The sequence below is a fragment of the Colius striatus genome, chromosome 20 (genome assembly GCF_028858725.1).
Source record: "Colius striatus isolate bColStr4 chromosome 20, bColStr4.1.hap1, whole genome shotgun sequence".
Lineage (NCBI taxonomy): Eukaryota > Metazoa > Chordata > Aves > Coliiformes > Coliidae > Colius > Colius striatus.
This window is the reverse complement of record NC_084778.1, coordinates 6,009,023-6,032,235: the sequence shown is the minus strand read 5'-3', so window position 1 is coordinate 6,032,235 and position 23,213 is coordinate 6,009,023. Positions and strand designations below refer to the sequence as shown.

Sequence of the window (23,213 nt, the reverse complement as noted above, 5' to 3'; positions counted from 1 at the left end):
TCGGGAACTCTTCACGGAGCCTGAAGCAGAGCACCAGGGCCGCCCGGACTCGGCTCCTCTCGTGCGGCGGGAGCTGTTTGTTTACGCGCCCGCCAGCGGCAGGGGGCGCCGTGGTGGCCGCGGACGCGCCCGGCCGCCCCTTCCGCCGCGGCGGCGGGGCTGTGGCGAGGCGGCGGGCGGGGCCGCGGCAGGGGGCGCTGCGGCGCGGCACGGGGGGGTGCCCGGCGGTGCGGCTGCCGTTGGCGGGGGCGGGCGGCGCGGGGCGGCGCCGCGGACTTGCCCGGGCGGCGCCGCCGCCGACGTCAACAATAGCCGCGGCGGCGGGCGGGGAGCCATCGCGGGCGGGGAGCGGCGGGCGCCGCTGCGCCGAGCCTCCCCATCCCATGGAGGGGCCGTACTCGCTGGGGGTGAGCGTGTACTCCGACCAAGGCGGCAGGAAATACATGGAAGACGTGACCCAGATCGTGGTGGAGCCCGAGCCGCCGGCTGAGGCGGAGCGCGGGCCCCCGCACAAAGGCGGAGCGGCGCCCGAAGGCCCGCGCGCCGCCGAGCCCCTCGCTGAGAGCGGCCGGCGGAGGGGAGGCAGCCCGCGGACGCAAGAGGACAGAGCGCTGCCTCCCAGCCCTGGCTCCGGCCGGCGCCCGCGCCGCTCCGTGGCCTTCTTCGCCGTGTGCGACGGGCACGGCGGCCGGGAGGCCGCCCAGTTCGCCCGGGAGAACCTGTGGGGCTTCATCAAGAAGCAGAAGGGCTTCGGCTCGGCGGAGCCGGCCGAGGTATGCGCGGCCCTGCGCAAGGGCTTCATCGCTTGCCACCGGGCCATGTGGAAAAAGCTGCGTAAGTTACGGGCGATTGGCGCCTTCCGGCCGTTCCCGCTCTGCCGGGCCCCTGTCCCCTCCCGCCTCGGTCACCGCCGGGGAAGCAGGTACCGCTGCCGGCCCGCGGCCTTTCCTCCCAGCCACTGAGCCTCTCCCTTGGATTCCTCTTCTCTCTCCTACAGGGCCCAGCAGTGCGAGCTAAGGGGACAGCAGATGCTTTTGCCCACCAGACGGCATCCCCCCTACCTGCCACTCGCTCCTTTTCCCCATATCCTCAAGGAATACCACCCTGAGGCTGGGCTATCCTGCTTTTAGCCGCCTTTTTCTGGCCCCGCGCTATCGGCACTTGGTATTCGGCAGCCTCACTCCATCTCTGCTTAGGAGCAGATCACCCACGCTGCCGGTAGCATCGTTCCCATTTGTGTGCAGGGACTCAGAGGAGGAAAGAGTGTAATGTGATTTGAGATATTGAACTGAGTAATTCTGTAAAACAAGAAACGCTGGAGACCAAACTGTAGGAGAAAAGATAGAATTAGGGTGAGGACACGTTGTAGGGTGATTGTGCTATGTAGGTGTAAATGATGTGATAGCAAAGGTTCATTTTATTTTTTGCGATGTTGCACATCCAATCTCTGAATTTGATTTACTAGGAGGTCTTTATCTTGTTGCTCTGAGGGATTGCATGGAATTCAACTTTAGGCTTGCCCTGTCTAGAGTATCATGAAAATACGATAAAAAAGTAATTTTAGCAAACTTAAATAGGCTGGGACAGTGTGGTGTTTGTTTTTTTTCCCAGCTGTACCTTGACTCAAACTCTTTCTGTTGAGTCCCATTAGAAGGATTAAAAATGTGGCTGCTTCATAAAGGCTAATCATTCCCTCATGCTGCTGTCTGAGCACTGGGAATTGTGCAGTGTACCTGACAAAATAGAAGTTACAGTCACTATGCTGAGGATTATATAGATCATTTGCTTAACGGCAGTAGGATACAAGTTGGGGTCCAAATGAGGTAAGAGTAAAGGAGAGTGACAGGACAGGTGACAGCAGTCGTTTTGGTACTCTTCCTTCTCCCTAACTGTCCAGTGAGACTGCAGAATCGAGTTTCTAAAAGGATTATCTTTTTTCTTGCAAGGTGAAGGTTATGGCCTTGAGTAGTACTGTGGTTGTTTTTAAATAATGTGTAGAGTGTGTGTGTGTATTGTGTGTGCATTTATGTATTCAAAGCCTCAGAAAAAGGAAAATATAAGAATAGCGAGGAGCATATGAAGACAGGCAGGCAGGAGTGGAGGGCAGTAACGTGTCATCAGAAACTTAGACAGTGATACTGACAGCTGGGCTTGGGAGGCAAACCTAAAAAGTAAGAACTGGTCTTAGAGCACCTTGGGATTTCAACAAAGTGATTCATTGAGGTGGGGCAGATTATACTGTCAAACCAGTTTCGTTTTCTTTTTCCTTTTTCTTGAATAGCAAAATAGAGAAGTTGTGCAGATGTCAGATAGTTGAAAAGATATGGGGGAATGGCAAGGTTGAGGGTACAGCAATATTGGACAGAAAGGAAAGTGTGAATTTTAAAAGCATCAGAACTTGACCACAGCCTTGGTGGTGGGGAAGGAATAGTGAGAGGCACATCAAGCTCATGGATTGCAGGCTGGTGTGATGGGAAGAAGGATTTGTGACTGGGAGAAGATGATGCGGGGTAGAAAGAGGAGGACTTTCATTTTCTGATCAAGGATGTTACAACTATGCACTTTAACTGTGTGTACATACTATATGGACTGGCAGAATGCAGGAAATACTGTTTTAGTAATGAATGTTTACTAGCAAATAGTACTTGGGTTGTGGAATGAATTTAAATTGTTGTGAGAAACAACATAGCTGTGGCTGTGGGCACCTGATGACAGGTTTAGGTAGGGTATATATTAAAAGTCTGTATGACATGTTTAGTCTTACTGTACTCTTCTTCTGTATATGCATAACAGCTAGAGTTTTATGGGACAAAAGCATTACTATATCTACTTTGTAACTTGTCATACTATGTCATAAAATTGTGGTGCAGATTTTACTTACAGTAAATAATTTTCCATGTCATCATGTGTAGAATAAATCTTCAGCCGTGTATTGGTGACACTATAGACGTGAAAGAGAGGCTGGGTATTTTGTTACCTTGAAATGGGGACAGGAGAATGGCTTGAATTTTTGATGTGGAAGATGGAGGCTTTATTGCTTCCAGTTGATGGGTGTTGAAAGTGAGGCTTGTGCTGAGCTGCTCTGTTGGTCCATGGAAGCTGTGGGGTCATCCCAGTGGCCATCTCCCATGATAGAGAGTAAACAAATTGCTGATGAGAGTGCCAGAAAAATTAAAACAAAAAATACCCCTTTGTTATTGGTGGTAATTCTTGTTTTGATTAGATAGTAATGAAATCATCTGTATATTAGTGTAATTTCTAAAGTAAAAGTTAGTTTTTGAAGCCTGGTTCTACAACTGACAGTGTTAGGAAAGATGTTTACATGAAGCGTAGACAGGAGGTCCCAGGTTTTAGTGGGACTTTACTGAGAATGGCATACGTTTCTTTGGTAGTTAATTACCCGTATAACCAAGAGCTTGTTTTTAAATGTCATATTTAAAACCATATTTCAGTATTACTAGTTATAGTTTTTAGGAAGAGTTGCATACTTCTCCTTTTGTTATAACTCTTCCTGTTAATTGAAGGAGTAAAAGTCAAATAATATTTTAATGTCTTGTTTTTGTTAATTTTCACTGCAAAGTCATAATTTCAAGGATTATTCTTAGAAATGTTTCAGAGTTTGAGGACCTAAATCACTTCAAGCAATGCAGATTTTGAGGGCAATGTAAACTTTTTGTGGTCTATTGCTGTATTAAAAGTTTATGTAGCATTTGTTTTTTGAAAGTATAAGAAGAGTTTTGGAATCAAACCAATTTGAAATGGAATATTATAGTTTGACTTATATTTAAAACCATTATAGAAACCAGTCAGTGCAATAAAAGTGAAATATATTTGTTAGCAATTTTTAATTCCCAGAATCATTCCCTAAAATAAACAGGAACAAAACTTCCACAAAGGCATTTTGGAGCTATGTGTGTGTTTCAGATCGCACACCAACCATCATAAATGAACTTACTTTTTAGACTGGAGGTTTTTTCTGTTACAGATGTATTACTCAGATTTAGGATTTACATTTTGGTGTAACAGACTGTTTAGGATGGATTGTTTATTCATGCCCCTCTCCATTCCCTTCACAAGAAGGGTGAAAAAGTCAGAAGTAATTGCAAGTTGTATGTGAACGATTTACACTCCTGGAAGCTGTATGGATTTGTCTCTACTGTTGTAAGGAACAAACTGGAATGCAAATGTTAGCTTGAGATGGCTTGAACACTTAACATGTATTCTTTTTTTTTCTTGGAAGAGTGGGAAGTGCATCTGTTAAACTGGAGAATGTGGTCTTTTGTGGGCAGGTATTGTGAGAGTCTGTAGAAGGCAATGTTGTCAGTTTACCTCCTCACTTCACATCAGCTGGGTCATGATGTGTACTGTGCTATTCCATAAATTATGAGCTTTTCAGATCTAAAGCCTCTAAGTTCTTGTGGATTCATGTGTGTTCATGGATGTATCAGTGTTCCTAGTACCATAGTTTAGTAATTCATGACAATAGATACGGAAGTAGGATTACAGGGCTGCAAGGAAACTTTGACTGACTTTGTTCTTGCAGAAGGCTATCTAGAGCTATTTCTCTGTTCCTGAAGTTGGAGTGGTGTGTTATCCATGAACATTTTGGATATATCTTTAAATACTTATCTCCAAACAGGAGCAAGGCATAAGCTAAAATTCCTTGATAGGCAAATCTAATTTACGTTTGTGGAGCCTAAAATCAGAAGCTGCTGTATCGTTCTTTTTCTCACAAGTGGATGGTTTCACTCTGCTTCTTATTCCCATAAAGACTGATTTGACTCTAATATATTTTACTGCTATTGAGGGGTTATTACACTGACAGAAACTCATTAGTTGCAACTTGTTTTCTGTTAAGTGCATGGTTGAAGTCCTCATTATTGCTTGGCTTCCTACCTCATTTGCTTTCCATTTGGAATGTGTTAGATTTAATATCCACAGTTCAAATTGCCTGACAAAGAACTTGCAATAACTTGATTGAATGTTTGTGTTCTTGAAATAAAGCTACTCCTAGAGAGAAAGCGTACTTTTGTATTTAGAACACAGAATGAGAACTCTGTGTTAGAACTTCATGTTTAAATTGTGCTGGGTATCTTGGTAGCTGACAATGAGGAAATGCAGCTTTCATCATCACACTGTCTATATAGTTCTGCTTCCCTTTCAGCACATCATGTTTTATCTTTCTTGCCTCAGACATCTGAACATCGTTCAGTGGCACTGGAATTTAGGTTCCTTTTCTTTTACTTCTGCTTAAAAAAATTGAAGTTTACCAGTTTTCACAGAGGGGAAAGCCTAAGTGGTTTTGTTTGTTTTCGCTTTTCTTGTGTGTTTGTTGTGCCGGCGGAAAATAAATAATATCATGCTTTGTCAGTCTGGTGTGGGTATTTCCTGAAACCAGAACGTGTGTCTTAGTGAAATTTTGATATTGTACTATGTGAGTGTGACTTGTGAAGTGCAGAAGACAGAATGTGACAAGGAGATGAATCTCCCTTCTGAATTTATCTGCAGACATGAGGGGGTGCAGTGAAGAAGAAACATGAGGTTGCTGTTGACGGTTGAAATCAAACCATAATTGGGATCTTGAGTTCTGTTTTCTGAGGGTGCTGAAATAGGGAGAAAGACTTCTATGGCCAGTCTTTCTTGGTTGGGATGTTGTCTTAGTAATTTTGTGGAGTTTTGGAAAAAGATTAACTTTGATGTGTAGACAAAGAAATAGACAAGAAAAGGAATGAAAGAAATTTGGATTGGATGTAAATGGAGAGAGTAGTCTAAAGACAAAATTAATGGAAGTGTTTTGAGGGCAAAACAGTTGAGAGAGGCAATTTTCTTATATGTGGTTCACACTAGTACAGGTATTTTACCTTGAATTCAAGGGGTATCTTCTGCAGAAGAGTCACTGTTGGGTTGTGGGTGACATAGAATCATAGAATGGTAGGATTGGAAGGGACCTCAGAGATCATGTAGTCCAACCCCCCTGCAGAAGCAGGTTCACCTAGATCAGGTCACACAGAAACATGTCCAGGCAGGTCTGCATTATTCAGTCCTCCAAAAGGACCTGTGAATAAAACAGGTTAAATGTAATTCATCTTAATGCTGTTCAGCATATAAAAGTAAACTAGCTTTTTCTTTCCTTCCAAGTGGACCAGGAATGTCCAGAAAACCTGATTGCCAGCCAAATGTCCAGAAAAAAATAGCTAATTTATAGTGTTTCTACCTCTCCAGACAGGGCACTGAACAGTAGATATGAACAAGATGACTGATGAATCCTGTTCACCTCCTAAGGGGGACATCTTCCCCCATATTCTTCTAGCGATACTTGAAGCATTAAACTGGAGGAGACAGATTTTTTTTTTAATCTTGTCTGAATACTTTGATATTGGCTTTATACATGACAATGTAAACTGTAGCTAGAGGAGTGATGTTATGGAAATGGGGAGGACCTGAGGACACTGGTTTGCCTGGCACATACTATAATTAAGTACAGTCTTTATATTGTAACATGTGAGCCTCTCTCCATAGAATTAAAAACAAAGGTGTTTTTATTTGCTGTTTTTTCTCTCATTGCAGCAGAGTGGCCGAAGACTGTGACGGGTCTCCCAAGCACTTCGGGAACTACTGCCAGTGTGGTCATTATCCGCGGGTCAAAGATGTATGTCGCTCACGTTGGTGATTCAGGAGTGGTGCTGGGAGTCCAGGATGACCCCAAAGACAACTTTGTGAGAGCTGTGGAGGTGACACAAGATCACAAGCCGGAACTTCCCAAGGAAAGGGAGAGAATTGAAGGCCTAGGGGGCAGGTAATTGCTTCTGTGCTTTTTACTTCAGTTTTGATCTCTGGGTGCTATTTGTGTCTTCTTGGATTAAGCTTAAGCTTGTTTTGGGCAAGGGGGAGAAGCAAACTGGTGAATCTCATAGTCTATTTATATTCTTTCCGTACCTGTGCTCTTGATTTCATTTTTTTTCTAGGTTATTTGGGATCAGTTCCAGTGATCTGTTTGTACACTGTTTCACTTTTTGCTAGTGGTTCATTATATATAAACAGAATTTTTCTTTCCTAGTGGCTTCCATGCAGCTGAGGTATGGTTACAATTCTAAATGTTTACTGAAAACTTGGAAAATGGAGATACTGATATTTGACCTACTTTTTATTAAATTATGAATCTGGTGGGGAGGAATTGCCTTTCTATGTAGATAATGTTAAAAGTTCTGGAGTATCTGTTTTGTCAAATGATGGAGACACAGCAGTTTGATAAAAAATACTCTATACTTTCTCATGCTTTCTGCATTGTTCCTGGGGTGACAATGACAGCTGTTGAGTAGGCTCTTCAAAGCTTCTGTTAAAGGAACATTGGGGAAAAAAACCCAGCCCTTAGATTTGAAACAAGATCTTGTATTTGTTGTATCTAAATATATGCAAAAAATGTTAGACTTCTACATTTTAACATGTGTTTTTACATTAGTAATTTCCTCACAGTTGGGAGCTGGCAGATGTTAGAACATCTCTGAGCTATGGTTGATGTGTGTTCCCTCTGACTAAGGAGGAAAGCAGGCAGGTTTGTCAGATGACACTAATGTTTTGAGACAAACCTCAGGGCTCACATTTGGCATAGCATCACAGGAGCTCTCTGTTCTTTCAGTCTACAGTACCGCACCAGATGGATAGGCACAGTTTCCTTCTTCTTAACAGTTCAGAGGCAGAGATCACTGAAGGTTTTCCTGTTGACATCATTCATAAAAGAACCCTGTCAGCTTATTAACCTTCAGATATTTGTATCTCTAGCAGGTGGATGTTGATCAGTTAGCTCTATGGGTAGCTTTTCAGAAAGGGTAACTTGCAGTTTTGCTAGTTTAGTACTTGTAGATGTGTAGATTTCCAAGCTGTGTATCTCAGAGATTGAAGCTTCATAGATTTTCAGAGCTGCGTTCCCTAGAACTTTATATGAACAGAAGTGGTTAACTTTTTTTTAATCTTTATTTTTACTGATGTTCCTGTTTTTCACAGGCTAGCTGTTGCAGACTATTGTGAGGCAAAGAGTAGGAGCAAGGTGGAATTATGCAGCTATTCTTATTAACATCTTCTTTTCATGAGAATGGATTGGGGAAAAGTTAATGGGAGAGCATAATTGAATCTGTCATTAAGAATTATATTTTCTTAGTAACAGTCTTTGATTGTGGAATGAGGTCTTCTTTCAGATAATGACTGATGTTAGCTTTGTGTTGTCATCAGTGATGAGGTTGATTTTTAGAATGTGGTGTTTGTGAGTTTACATTGTGCATGTGAAAGATAGAGCTAAATATGCCTTTGTTAAGGCCTTTGAAGTCTCAGGAAGTGCATCTTGAATAGCTTCAGTATGAGGATTCTTGAGGCCGTTCCAGAGCTGCTCAGTTTCTAATTACCAATGGCTTGGATAAAAGCTAGCTTTTAAGTATCTAGTTCTTAAATTGGTTGGGACCAAGTTTTGCTAGTTCCTTGTTCCATTACCATATCTTCCTTAATCGTTCACACTCTCTGTCCTTTCTTCCCTGACTGATGATAGCTGCCCCACTTACTTGCTGTGTAGCTTCTCCTTTGACTCTTCTAATGCCATCTGTGAGAACTAAAACCAGTGCTCAGTACCTTAGAGCAGGTGTTAATATTCAAATGCAGAGATGTATATTCCTATCTCCTGCCTCCAGCATATAGCAACTAGGAAGAATTCTTTTATTTCTGCTTCATGTTGCTGTACCATTAAGAAAATCCCTACACAAACCTGTTTCTTTCCCTTTTTTTTTTTTTCTTTAACTATACCGTGCTGCTCTTTACCACCAAACTTTGGCAGATGGAGAAAACTGAGGGAGTAACTATATGCTATTTCCACTCAAGTGAGTTGATGTTGATGGTTCTCATCTGAGGAAAGCCAATTCAGACCTGCATTTTCTGACAGATTAAAAAGATACACTGACATCTGGTTGTTGCAGCCAGTGCAAATTTCTCCCAGGTCTTCGTTCTACAGCTTTTTAATTTCTTCCATCCTTCATCTCTCACTTCTTCTCTTTGACTTAATGTGGAATGAAACTTAAGTGATATCATGTGTTTTTTCAAGTATTTAATTGTACTGTGGACTTTCCTGAGGGTGCTGTCATTATTGACTCCATATTTACGTAGTTAACTGGTTTTGTGTCATTGAAGCTAGCTTTCATGTGTTCATTCCTATTCCTTTTTAACCACTGCCTCTTTCTGATGGTTTTAGTGTGATCAACAAGTCTGGTGTGTATCGTGTTGTATGGAAGAGACCCCGTCTGACTCACAATGGCCCGGTGCGCCGCAGCACTGTCATTGACCAGATCCCCTTCCTGGCAGTTGCTAGAGCACTTGGTAAGTCGTGCCGCTGTTTGGAAAGTGAGACACCACCACATATGGGCCACTGGAACTGAATTGTACTGTTTTGCCAACACACATTTGAGCCTTTTGAAAGTATTTTTGATGCAATATGTATTTCCATTTTCAAATAAATCTGTAGAAGGAGTTATTGGTGAGTGAAGGAACTTACCCTACAGTGTGCAAGATTTTCAATGTCCATCTTATGAGGATGGTACTTCATTTGTGTTGCTAATGAGAATGTAGAAGGCAGTATGTGTCTCCAAGATGAAGAGCATGTTTGCCTATCTTGGTGAAATAAATTGTAATTTTTGACTAGGTGGTGTTAAGAGTAAGTTTTGCTGCATAATTCATACATATGAGTTACTTTGGTGTTTCTTTTCTGATGAATTTGTGTTCTTTCAAGATTTAGCATAGGATGAACAAAGGCATGAAAGTCAAGTCTGTGTTTTATCTATAAATTCTCTTTGCAAGAGTATTAGTAATGGGAAACTATCTTTGAGGAACACGGTACCTAGCAAAATTGTTGAGTGGTTCTTGAGAAGAACTTAATAATTTAATCTTTGGATACCTCTTGCCAATGAGTGTTGGTCAGTTTTTTCCTTAAATTTCATTGCAGTCTTCTGCAGTTAATTTTATTTCCTTCCTTTCTTCCTTCCTATGTCCCAATGAAGAATTCTCTGTCTACATATACTCGGTATAGGTTCAAGGTTACAGAATCATTGTATCACATTTTTACCTGTGAAGATTCTCTTGTGACTCAATTTCTTCTTGGCAAGCATGACAGTTATGTGATCGTGTTGTCAGTGATCCTAGATCAACTGGCAGTGTGTCATGAGGACAGTCTGTTCCTAGGACCATGGTCATCGTGGTAATTCCATAGCATTACTGTGTCTTATTTCGGAGGCAGTGATATCTGTTTCACATGATTTTCTTCAGTATTAAGAATTTTGCAGTAGGTAGCTAACATTGTAAAACATAGCTATATAGCAAGGAAGGAGTCACATGAGGATATTTGTGTGAACAGTAATCTTTTAATAAAAAGAAATTTTATGGACTTTTTTGAAGATAAAATTGCATGTCATATTTTACACAAGATAGATGCTTATTGTACAGTTAGTAAAACTAACGCCAGAGTTTTAATAGATCATTGCAAGTCATTAGATGATTAGCACAGAGATCTTCATCCACTCAGCAGTAATATCCCTCTTTTCGCCTTTTCTTCAGAAAGGGTACATGTTCCTCGGATAACAAAAACTGTATGCTTAATTTTGATGAATCTTTCATTCCTGGGATTGCAAGTTTGTTGATTGTCTAAATAGCTAATAACATTTGATCTGATTCCTCTCAGCAAGCTGAACACAAAGATTTGGCTGGCTTTTGTGGCAGATGGGAATTCACAGAATGATGCATGTGTTAGCCCCCTATTGCATTCTTTTCTGTTATGTGGAAGAAGAGGATCACTGAAGAGTGTCAGGTCCAAGAAATGAGAACACCTACCTACCTTTTGACAATTCTTGGTTTCAAGAGTTAGCAGATTTGAAAAGTTTCAAAAAAAGATTTTGGCGTCTTCAAATCATGGAGAAACAGATTTACAAAGTGATGGTGTTTTGGTGTTTGCTTGCTCAAGGTGCCTCCGTAGCCTTTCTGCATCCCCTTCTGAGGAGGTATGACAAATCTCCTGGAAAAAGCAACACAGCTGCTTCACTCCATAGGACCCAGATGGTGCACAGACGCTCACAGTTTGGAAACGAGATTTAACTTCTTTCTGAGGCCAGCATGCCCCTCATGCTGCTTACAAAAGACCTACCACGACTAAAGCCATTTGCATTCATGCTGTTGAGGCCTGCTTGACCTCTTGGCTGGTTCCCAGATTACCACCTTGGCTGGCACAGCATTGCTGCATTAGAGCCTCTCCAAGAAGAGTAATAACTGTCAATGTTGACATATACTGCTTACCAATACTCTAGTCAATCCCACTAAGATCTGGCATGGTGATTATCTTTGCCAAGTTCATACTTGGTGGTTATTGTTGATAGAAATCCTGTACAGATCCTAGACTGGACAATAGTTTTTAGTAGGAGAGCAAGAATGTCTCAACATTGCACTGCACTGTGGAGAGAGTTGTGAATTTACTATTTCTACTAACCTTTTCTGGATAATGAAAATGTCTTTCTTTATTCCAGTTTGCCGTGTAATAGGTACTTAGGAATCCTGTGCAATCTCAGAATCGTTCACTTTGGAACTTGCTACCCATTCTGATCAGAAGCGTATTTTGTTTCCTTAGAGTATAATCATCCTGGCACCCACAGTCCATTTTATATGCTTGTCCCTAAAACAGGTGTGAGGTAACTCAAATTACTTGAATCCCCTTGTGTAAGGCAAGGCTGTGAGTGTGCAAGTTGCTGGATACTGTAGAGCAGATGGTCAGGGGCAACAAGCCATCATGTACCTTGTGTGTTTCAAAGTCTGTATGTCTTGCATCCTTTATTAGTTATTGTCTCCCTGTGGAGACAGTTAACTCCATGTGACACCCAGGAAGGCCTTGTAGACTCCCGTGAGCATGGCTAACATGTTCAGGTCTTTGGGAAAGAATGCTGAGCGGGGAAATAACTTGCTCTGTGTATGTATAACATAATGGCCAGATGCATGCTAGTGGAAAGGTTATGTTTCAGCTATGCCATCTGTCTAAATACAGTGACTTAAACCTGATTCTGGCATGATAAGCACAAGGCTATAAGTGTGCAAGATGATGTGTGTTTTGCTCCCATGTGTTGAATCCATTGTAGAAAAATGGAATGAAGAGTTGATCTTTGAAAAGCAATTTTGAAGTAAAATCTAACCATATGTCTAACTTTCAAAGATTGTGTACACAGTAGATGAAGTATAGGAAAGCTGCAGGCTGAGCTCTCAATATCTTATGGTATAACTTGAAACAAGAACAGAATGTAGAACAAAGTAGACAAATGGTGTGATTAATTACTGAGCTTTGTAAGTTGACTGTAAATGTAACTTAAACTCATTGTAGTTTTCTGAAGTTACTGTTTCAGTTCATATCCCCAGCTGTCCTCCAGTCTGATCAGGTTGACTGGTGATGGATGGTGTGATGGCAGAAATAGGGCTTGACTGTTTTCTAAATCGTATGAGTTTTCTCTTTTTGGTAAACTAGTTCAAGTCTAAATCTAGTTAATCTTTTATGGACATTTTTCCGTTCTTCCTCCTTCTCACCTTTTCCAGTCAACTAATATAGAGCCAAGATGTGCAGCTGTCAGTGTTCTGCAGTAAGGGATTGCCTTGCAGCAATGTAGCTGTGTGGTGGTTTTTTTTCTTAAATTAATGAATGGTGAAACCTTAGCCAAGAACCTGTTAGTTAAACCACTCATGTGGCAACATAAAGTATCTCTTCCCAGTTTATTTTAGGTAGAGTGGGGCCTATGCCATACAGGCCTGACTTCTCATAAGAAAACAAATTTCCTACTGGCCCCTAGAAAGAGCTATGTACCAGAACAGTGGACACTCAATGTATGGCTGCTACAAGAACGTTGGCTCTAACAGTGATATAGAAGCTATTTTCCAGAGCAACTTCGATGCCAGAGTAGTTCAGTGAAGTTCTGCAGATGTGCATACCATAGACCCTAGAGAAGAGGGGAATGACTAATCTCAAATAATCTAAGTATAAACCTGTATAAAGATTTGTTGTTGGGTTTTTTTTTTACAAGCATTTAACTATTTTCTTTTAAAAAGTTACCAGATAGGATGGGCACAGCTGCTCCACTGTGTCTGCTGACAAACTTGAGGTGCATTCAGGATTCTCTTGCCTATTGTTTCCTTTTATACAGGGGATTGAGGGTGACATGCCTTTCGGCATGTTTGACTGAAGTAGTATGTAAAAGAAGCTCTTAAAAATGTATTCATAAGGGACTAGTGGATGTTTTAAAGCCTTAGCTGCTTCTGTATAAATTTTCTGCTTGTGACTACCTTCCGTTTGACCTCATCCTTCAGACTGAACTGCCTCTAATTATTCCTGGATTGTATCAATGAGACATTGAGTTGGATTCATCTTTAGGCTGCTGTAAAGATGCCCTCTTGTGGCTGTAGGATTAGGTCTCCATAACTTTTGGTGTCATTTTCCATACCAGCTCAGCCTGAATAGTTTTAAGTGGTTACTGTTTGTATCCTTGCTGAGATTTGCCTCGCTTCCTAGCAGCTTTGCCTCACCGACAGTGAAAAAAGAAAGTTCTGCAACTCTTTGTACCAACAGGCCTTTTAAATAAAACTTTGATTTAGAAAGATCTGGGGTTAATCAAACTGAGTTTTCATTTTGGACTGAATTATAAAAGTAAACTTTTCTTTCCTCTATTAAAACCAAAAGATATTTTTGTATTCAAAACAGCATGCTCCAAAAACATAAATGAAGGACTTATGTGATTTCTGGCTATGCTTTTGCTATAAGAAGGCTTTGGGCTTAATCCAATCCTGTCTTATGTATGTAATGGATGTTTTTGTTTGTAACTTCAGTTACTTTCCTGGCAGCAGCTGAGTTACAAGTAGGTTTTTTTCATTGTATTTTAAAATGTAGCAACCTGGTGAGATAGACTACAAACTTTGATATTTTTATAGGTAGCTAAATCAGTTTTCTGCTCCTTTTGTATATGATTTAAAACATCTTTTTTTTCATTTTGTAAGATGCAATGTCATTTTTGTATAGATCTCTATATATTGTTCTGGGTTGAGTCGTGACTGAGAAACAGGTACAATTTTACTGGAAAATATGGAAAGAACTACATTTATAGCCTTGTTTTGTTCATTTGGAAATAAATATGGAAGCCTTACATCAAAAGAGAAAATCCCAGTGTGTAAGCTTTTGGAGAAGTTGATTGTTAAGTTTTCTAAATACTTGGGTTTTAATTTGAAACAAAAATAGTATGGCTCACAAGGTGAAGTCTGAGAACCTGGCATTCCAGTTCTGTAATACAAGCCTTTGGCATATCGCGTCATCTTGCTATCTTGGCTACCCAGTCTACTGAAGGGTCACTTGTTTGTCTACTTGTTTTGGGATAAAATAAAAGATTTCAGAGCCCTTTAAAGCCTAGGGGAAAATGTACTCTGCTTTCTGGCTTACTTACTTCTCCCTTTTTCCGTCCCAGAATTGTGGCAGAGGATGCCATGTAAAGTGACTCTTCCTAATATATTCCTCAGCTGCTGTGCATGCTGTGCTCTCCAGCTGGCCAGAGAGATGTACAGCTGACAGTATTCTATCTATGCAGTAGCTCTAAAAAGCATTTACTTACTCTGTGGTGCTCTGCCCTTTAGAAAGAAAGTACCTCACACTAGTGACATTGGTTGGCCTTTGCTGGCTTGAAATTGAAGGATCTGTGAGAATTATCCTTCAAGTGCAACACTGTGCAGTACTACTCTACCAAGGATCATTTGCCTGCTTGATGAGTCTGAGTTTGTATGTTTATGGGAGTAGACTGATAGATTAACACTGAAGGCAATTTTCTCTTGGTCAGTTAATACCTGATTGTGCCTTAATGCTGTTCCATCATCAACTTTGTAAGTTATTGTGTATTTCCTAGAGATTTTTTTAATTGGAATAGATGATTTCAATTGAATTTCAAACTCAGGGAGATTCAGTTCTTACTGTAGAAATACAGCATCTTTGGAATGATGCTTTGACAGAGGTGAATGCTATAGGAGATTATTTGAAGGAATGTATTTTGCAAAAAAAAATCAATATTTAATAAACTTAATCTTTGTAGCTATACACTCTTGGGCTACTTTAGTTCTTCTTCACCATTTGCTTTCAGGAAAAATGACTTTCCTCTTGTGCTATCCAAATTTTTCTCTGTCAGTCCCTTGCCAGTTAAGAATGATAGTACTGTAGAGATTTGCTTTAGCTGCAGATTTGCAGCTGGATGTGGCCTACTATTATCAAGTAGTATGGCAGTCATTCAAACCCACCTTGGTGTACAGTTCCACCATCGCCTTGAGTAGGGCAGTTTGTTGTGGAGGGAACACTGAGGTTGGAAGGCTTTTAATGGAAACAAGTTTGGGCTCCTGGTCAGGACTTTGGCCTGTGATTTGTGAGGTGTGGGTTCATCACGTGTATTCTTGTAATCTATGTGCCCTGCAGCAAGTTTATGATCTTTAGTGTCCTCCTTGTGACTAACGTGATACTCCTGATTATCCCCATGAGGAGTCTCCTTCCTGTTGGAGGAAGATTCTTTGACACCAGAATGATGGTTACTCAGCTGTTTTCTCAGGAGGAGCAGCAGATGGGCATGTTGACATGTATGTAGATGAACAAAAATTAAATAGCATCAGGTTATTTTTATCACACTGCACAGCATTTTTTAATTTAAAGAAATATGATTCAGCTAATAACATTTGTCATTTCCCCTAAACAAGTATGAGCAAACTAGCAAATAGAAGCATAAAAATATCGTGCATGTTGGAAATTCCTGCTGCCATTGACTGATTTAAAGATCTGGTGGTTGTAAGATCTTAAGCTTTGTGTTTATTTTATGTGCTTTGTCCATGACAGACATGGATGTGAAGAGCATTCAGTGCATAAAGACTTTTCATGACAATTCATATACAATGATTGCTGTGCTGGAGCACAGCTCTTCTGGTACAGTATTTATTTTGATCTTGTTGCCAGCTGGCTTGCTTTGTTGTGAGTCTGGGACGGAGAATGTACCTCTATACAAGCAGGCTTGGCTTTTAATTAGCAGTTATTAGTAGAATGTGTTTCTGTCTGCTGCTGCTGCAATGAAGGTGAATTGGTGCTTTAATGAGGATGGACCATCCATGCTTGCTAGGGTGAAGTGGAGTAATTGAGTTGAAGTATTCCCTTTCCTGGTTCTGGAAAAGTCTTTTCAACTGGTTGATAGCTTAAGGCAAAGCTAATGGAAGGAAGTAGGAAGACAAAAAGCTTATTTATTATGTTTAAAAGGGTGATGATAGATGCAGAAGGAGGCTACAGGCGTGCTGTCTGAAGCCAGCCAAACAAAGGAAAGTGCTGACAAAAACTGACTCTTAAACTGGAGTTCTGTATGCTTTTCAACTCTGACATTTTAATTAATTTCTGCTTTTAAAGCCGTTTGTCCTGCACAGAAAAATCTAGCCGGTGGTTGCAAATAGTAATGTTCCTTGTTGTGGCTCGTCACTATAGGAAGCTGTTTATGAACAATAAATTCTTGATTTAAAGGCCCAACCTTAGAAACTAAGTATATTTTTTCAAGTGCATCTGATAAATGCAATTGAAATACACCAACATAGAAACATGTTTTTCTATTGGTGGGGTTTTTACTTGAGGATGGTTTTGAGGAAGCACTCAAACCAATAGATGTTTTCATTCAAGTGTGTTATTCAGATTCAGTTCAGGCCATGGTTTCTGATGAGGTGACCCCAAACTGATTTGCATAGCAAGATTGATTTAAAAATAGAAAAGTTCACTGCATGAAACTTTCAAAGAGAGAAGCTTTAGCTCTCATTTTCTGCTTCCTGCTGGAACCCAGGCACAACTTGTGTTCCTGTGGCTTTTTTCTAGCTCCAAAATTTGGCACATGGTGTTCAGCTGGAAAGATTCTGTAACACAGCACTGCAGGGCTTTGAAAGTGATGCGAATGCTGTGGAGGGAGGAGGAATGGGAAAAAGAAATTCATAGGGAAAAGACTTCAGTCTGTCCTCCTTTGCCCTCTTCCTTTTTTCCTCCTCTGTGGCACCTGCATGCACAAACACGCACAGAGTAAGACACAACCATGTGTTTCTGTATTTCTCCGATGGCTGTGGAATATCAGTGTTTTTTCTTTAAACAAAAAACCCAAGGTTTTATTTAGTACCTTGAGTGTGAAAAAGACAAGGTTTTATTTAGTTAGAGGGGTTGGTTTGTTGGTGGCTTTTCCCCCCTTCTATGAGCAGGGCTTGTTAGGGTGTCCAGGACAGCATGACATCATGATGCAGATTGAATGAAGCCTAATGCTGGATATGATGTTGGGGAGAAAAAGGATACATCTTTCTGCAGTCACTAAGATTGGTATTTTCGTATATAAGATAATAATTCAAAACCGTTTTCTTCTTCACTAGGTGATCTTTGGAGCTATGACTTTTACAGTGGTGAATTTGTCGTGTCTCCTGAACCTGACACTAGTGTGCACACAATTGATCCCCAGAAGCACAAATATATTATCCTTGGCAGTGACGGGCTGTGGAATATGATCCCACCTCAAGATGCTATCTCCATGTGCCAGGATCACGTCATGGTGAGAGCAGTGCCTATAAGTCATTGTGGAAATTTTAATGCTTTTTTCCTCTAAAAATGGCTTTTTCTGGCACGTATGAGAAGTACCTAACAGTGTCATTGCTGTTCAGGCATATTCATGATTTTGCCACAAATGCAAGTTGTTACTTGGTTTCCATTTTGGGGAGATTTGACTACCAGGATGGTATGTGTGAGGACTAAATAAGATAACATGTTCCTCCTCCAAGGCAGTTACACAATACATCTGAAATTTATTTCACACTGAGGTGCATGTTACTATGCAGACACTTGTTTGTTTGTTCTCACATGATTTGTACAAAGTCTGAATTAAATTCTTCTTTGGTGTATTTTACAAAACAGTTGAGAATTTATATAGTGGAGTGTCTTGATTGTCAGATAGCGAGTAGTCTGTAAACCCCTAGAGAGACTTCTGGGAAGACTATGCAAGTCATTCCATTGGTGTTATGGTTTGAAGCACTCATATGTATGTGGATTCTACCTTAAACTACTTTTAAAGTTATGTTTCACTAAGAAGAAAGATATGTTTCAATTAGTATTTCCTCTTGTGTTTCTGAATTAAGCTACGTGATATATGAGAATGTGTCTCAGACTGTGCCACATAAACAGTCTGTCTTCCATTTATACAGTGAACCTGATTGTTTTCTCTGTCTCTTTCGTCTAACATAAGGGAGAGCACCGACAGTCCTGTGCCAAGATGCTGGTGAACAGGGCACTAGGCCGGTGGAGGCAACGCATGCTTCGTGCAGATAATACCAGTGCCATCGTAATCTGCATCTCACCATTGCAGGACAGCAAAAGGAACTTGGAAAATGAAGAAGAATTGTATCTCAATTTGGCAGAGAGTCCCTGCTATAGCAGTCCTGATATGAATATCATGACACCCTCACGCTGCTGTACCCCTCCTGTCAAGGTAACATTTGTTTCCAGTGTTTTAAGTATTCCACTTCTGAGCATGGAGCACATTAAATATGTATCAAACTCCCTTTTCTTCCCCTGGTAGTAATTTATTTTTAGGAAGCTTAATGTGATATATATGATTGGTGTAGCCAGACCATTGCCAGTAATTGTAGTAATGCTTTGGGAAACTACTGGCTTGTCAACTTCAACCACTATTTAACTTGCTTTTGTTTGTTTGTTTGGTATTTTATTTATTAACTGCAGTAGACCAGGCACTATGTTGCTAAATGTAGTAAAAGAATATTCTCTAAATGGTTTTATCTACACATGGGGAGCAACAGGAGAGTAGAGGGCAATGGAAAAATCTAGATACTAGAAATAATTCCAGTTAATTTCCCTTTTGGAGTGCATCTTATTAAACTTTAGTGTTAGATTTTTCAGAAGTGCTAAGCAGTCATGGATCTTTTTTTGAAGGTGAAATTGTTCTGGGTAGTGACTTAAAAAGCATCTATTTATTTGTCTGAGATGTTGCGTTGGCTTACATTCAGCTGTGTGTGCATTTGAGTTTTCAGCGCACATTCTTAAAACAGTCATTGTCGTTTGCCTTACACTGATGACATGTAAAGTGATGTGGCCTTGAAATTTACTTTTGAAGGACTTGCTGAGTAACTAGGGATTTCTTCCAATTAAATCTTTAATAAGGTCATAATTCCTATCTTCAGGGCACTGCATAAATACTCATTTTTCATAATCCCCCTGTGGACAGTGGAAGCAAGTATTGTCCTCATTTTCCAGTGGTAAAATTGAGAATGAGACAGAAACACTTAGCAAAGGCTGCAGAAGAGATAAGTAGCTGAGGGTAGGGTTAGAGTTTAGGAAGTCCCAGGTTCTTTGGACATCATGTTAAACAGCTGGTCTTCAATGTACAGAATGACTGTGATTCTTCGAGAGTAGATAGCTATGCTGTGAGGATAGAGGATAAAACTAAGCAATAAAAGATGTTACTTCACATAGCAAACAGTAACTCTATTTTTAGAATAGCTTTGTCCAATGCTCCACCTTCCTGTGTGCAATCAGGACATCTATGATGAAGAACTTGTCAGTCTTCCTGAATATCTGGTTATGCAGTAACTCAGAGTGTTGCAAAGGTCAGGAGACTTTTTGTGCGTTGCCATAGTAGTGCTCGGCCATCTGATGATGTATAAAATCTGCAGAAGGCAGCATAGGTGCAGATATCACCAGTGTCTGCAGGGAGCAAGTCGCATCTGCATGTTGGAAAAGGCCACTGATGAAAATCTTAGGACAGAGATTGCAGGCGCTGGTTTGTTTCTACATGGCTTCCTAGATTAACAGTAGTTTATAGCAGGAAGGTATTCAGGCCAAGTAGAGCAGCACTCTGAAGGAAAAGATCCGTGTCTGCCATTGAGACATTGCAAATTGGATGATCCAAATGAATGCTTTTATGGAGTTGGTGTGTACAAAATATCAAGTTCAGGTCCATGATCTGAGTCTATTCCTTGCTCTCAACGTGGAGAAAAGATAACTCTGTTTTGGAATAGGATTCTTCTGTCTCTGATAAGGTTTAGAAAAGTTCTGCGTTCAGGTGAAATAATTATATTTATGCTTAAACATATGTATTTTTTCTTTTCCCTTAGCTTTTAGAAGATGACCCATGGCCACGTCTGAATGCGTCTGAGCCCATTCCTCCCCTCATGCATAGCAACATGATTTCAGAAAAATGTTTAGAGCTGCCAAATGAGATAGCCAAAAGCAATTTACCTTCATCAGGAGCAACCCTGAAGGATTCAGGCCTCCAGGAGGAGAAGTGCAGCAAAGCATTGGCTTTGAGGATACACGAATCCTACAGCAATGGTTTGTCAGTCAATCTCTCTCCTTCCAACTCCGCAAATTCAGGAATGGACCAAAAAAGCTTCAAGGTGTCTCCTAATGGCCAAACAAAAGCCCAAGACACAGAGAAGATCCCCACAGCAAACTTTAAAAGGACATTGGAAGAATCCAACTCTGGCCCTGCTGTGAAGAAGCCAAGACGTGGCCTGAGCCGAAACATTAGTGTCCAATCAGAAGGTATGTCCACGACTCCACAGCGCAAAAACTCAAACAAGCTGGCCATGCGCCGCAGCCTGCGGGGCCAGAAGAAGCTCAGCAACACGCTCTTCCACCCTCCCAGGAAAGCAGTCTGTGTTTGCTGAAGAGCCTTTGTGTGAGGAAGTGTCTTTTTAGGCTGATTAGAATTTTAAAGTGGATGCAGAAGTTTGAAACTCTTCCTGTTTTATCTTTTTTTAAAGTAGAAACTTTTTTTTGGTATCAAACAGCTTTATCCCAGCCTTGTACTTGCTTGTATTATAACTGTGAATTTTGTAGATGTGTAGGGTATAAGTCACTGTAAAATGTGTGTAAATTTGTATTCCTTCATATAAATGTAATCTCTTCCTTGTATAATTGTTACAGCAGGGCTAAACCTTGTTTAAAAAAAAAACAAAACAAAAACAAACAACAAAATCCTTTTTGTTAATTTACTAAAGTCCTGAATTTGTATACGCTTCTTGTGATGAGGATTTCACAACTTTTTAACTAAAGTAAATTATTAAACAGAATGGGAGATATGTATTTTCGTAGTACTATACGTTCCACTTAAAGTGTGTCTTTTAGAGAATACACTAGGTCTATATTTTGTTTCTAAATTTTAGATTTCTCTACTCAGAAATGAAATGTACGTGGAAGCCGAGATGTTGAGTCTTGCTTTACACAGCTCCATGTCTATTTCTTTATGTTAATTAAAATACTATGCAGTATCTTATTTAGCTGTATTTTTTTGTAACATTAATTGTCAAACTATTTAGCAAAAAAAAGTGTGTGTTTTAAATCTCCACCTCCCCAAAGCATCCTATATAGCCATTCCCATCCCCTTTTATCAATGATGGAATTTTGATCCAGGCATAAATGTGTGCCCTATGGAGGCATAAATTTTCTGCTATTCCAATACTGATGGTGCTGCTAATATCTTTCAACATAAGTTCTTAAATTATTTTATGACTGTTTTCACTCAGTATGTGGACCATGTGTATGTTCACCTAAATAAAACACGTGAAAATTTGATGTGGGTGCCTTTTTTTTTTTCTTTTTACAAATTTCAAGCTTAAGTTCTGTTGAGCACATAAATATTTATTTTACATTGATTCAAATTTCATACTCTCCCTTCCTTACTGTGGCTAGGTGGCTTTTAGGAGCAACATCCCAGGGTTTTATTATAGAACTGATCTTGTCACTTTGTATGAGTTTTTGTTAAAATGTAGCAACATTTAACCTTCATTTTCTAAATGGCAAGTAAAAGGTGGGCAGCATTTTATTCCAGTGGCTAGGGGTGGTTACAGAATCTTAATTCTTTACTGCTGGAACAATAAAACATGACTTAAAATTGCCCCTGCTATCTCTGTATGTTGCCATGGTTATAGCAATCCTAAGGGGAATGGTACTCTTTCTGGAAATGTGTAATTCTCATTCATCCATCCTGTGAGGGCAGCACCATCTTACCAAAGGAAAGCAATGTTTTTTCCTAATTGGATTCTTCAGGAATTTCTTCCTGTGTATATGGGATGTAACTTACAGCTAACAACAAAGTTTTGCTGTAAGTGATGTGGAAATGACACACCATGTATGGGGAGGAAGGATATAGAGGCTAACAGCAGCTCTAGGTATTTGTGTAGCAATAATCTTTGCAGGAAACTAAGACAAGATGACTGGTCACTATAACCATGCAAGTGTAATATGTCAGATGAGTATCTCTGTTGCTGCTTCTACTGTAAATAAGCCAAACACTACCACATTTCCCTCTTTTTATTATATGGAGGGAAGATTTAATTTTTCACCAAATTGTGCCATGTTCATTAATGTGTGCTTTGTTATCCATTGTTTCAACAGTTCTAGTCTTGGGCTTCTTTAGCTGGTGAGGCAGACATTGGGTTTTTTTTGTTTTTACTGAACTAGACAAACCCTACAATTTTTCCCAGGAAAGCTGTGGGATCAGGGTAAGCATTAGACGTTCAGAGCTTGTTGGCAGTAGACAGAAGCTTATTGGGTGATACAAACTGGCAGCAGTTTATTCTTGTGTATAGTTTTCCCACCTACGTATCACTTGCCTTCTCAGAATTGAATTATCAAAGCCAGGACAGGAAAGTGGGCAAACTGAACACGTGAATACACTCTCAGGCAAATCGAGTTACACCTTTTCATTGATTTTTTTTTTACTTGTGAAATAAAGCTCTGATATGTGCAAAACCAGCTCTGTAACATCAAGGAGATGCTGGAAGTGCATCACTGGCATCAGCCTTTAGCTCTTTCCGACTTTAGAAGAGCTATATAGAAGCGCTATTTTTTCTCAGAGGACGTGTCTGTGGGGCACCTTCACACTTGGGAAGAGCATCCGTGGAACAAAGAATGGCTCCTCTCGTTGTAATACTCGGTGAAGAAGCTGCTGCTTTACGCTCTTTGGTAGTTAATTTGACATGTAGATTAGGAGTTGTGGTTACACAAGCCGGAGCAGAGTGCCCGGACAGCTTGCCCAACCCTGACTTTCAGTTGCCTGTTGTCTGGAGTCACGAGCCAGAGGCCCGGGCTCCCCTTCCGTTCGTGAAGAGCTGCCTGCCAAGAAAAC

At 40.5% G+C, this 23,213-nt stretch overlaps 1 protein-coding gene across 1 annotated transcript; it reads left to right on the top strand.

The window, feature by feature from the left end:
• The first annotated feature begins 288 nt into the window (after positions 1–288).
• Positions 289–21,658, top strand: PPM1D (protein phosphatase, Mg2+/Mn2+ dependent 1D). Its single transcript, XM_062012611.1, has 6 exons — positions 289–834; positions 6,568–6,796; positions 9,230–9,354; positions 17,449–17,624; positions 18,312–18,554; positions 20,197–21,658. Exons 1-6 carry the CDS (start codon positions 384–386, stop codon positions 20,749–20,751), a joined length of 1,779 nt encoding a protein of 592 aa, XP_061868595.1. The 5' UTR covers positions 289–383; the 3' UTR covers positions 20,752–21,658.
• The last annotated feature ends 1,555 nt before the right edge of the window (positions 21,659–23,213 follow it).

Coding starts and splice junctions, on each gene's coding strand:
- PPM1D (XM_062012611.1), top strand. CDS start 384: ATGGAGGGGCCGTACTCGCTGGGGGTGAGCGTGTACTCCGACCAAGGC. Junction 9,355..17,448: donor GGCAGTTGCTAGAGCACTTG/GTAAGTCGTGCC, acceptor CTTCTTCACTAG/GTGATCTTTGGAGCTATGAC. Junction 17,625..18,311: donor TGTGCCAGGATCACGTCATG/GTGAGAGCAGTG, acceptor GTCTAACATAAG/GGAGAGCACCGACAGTCCTG.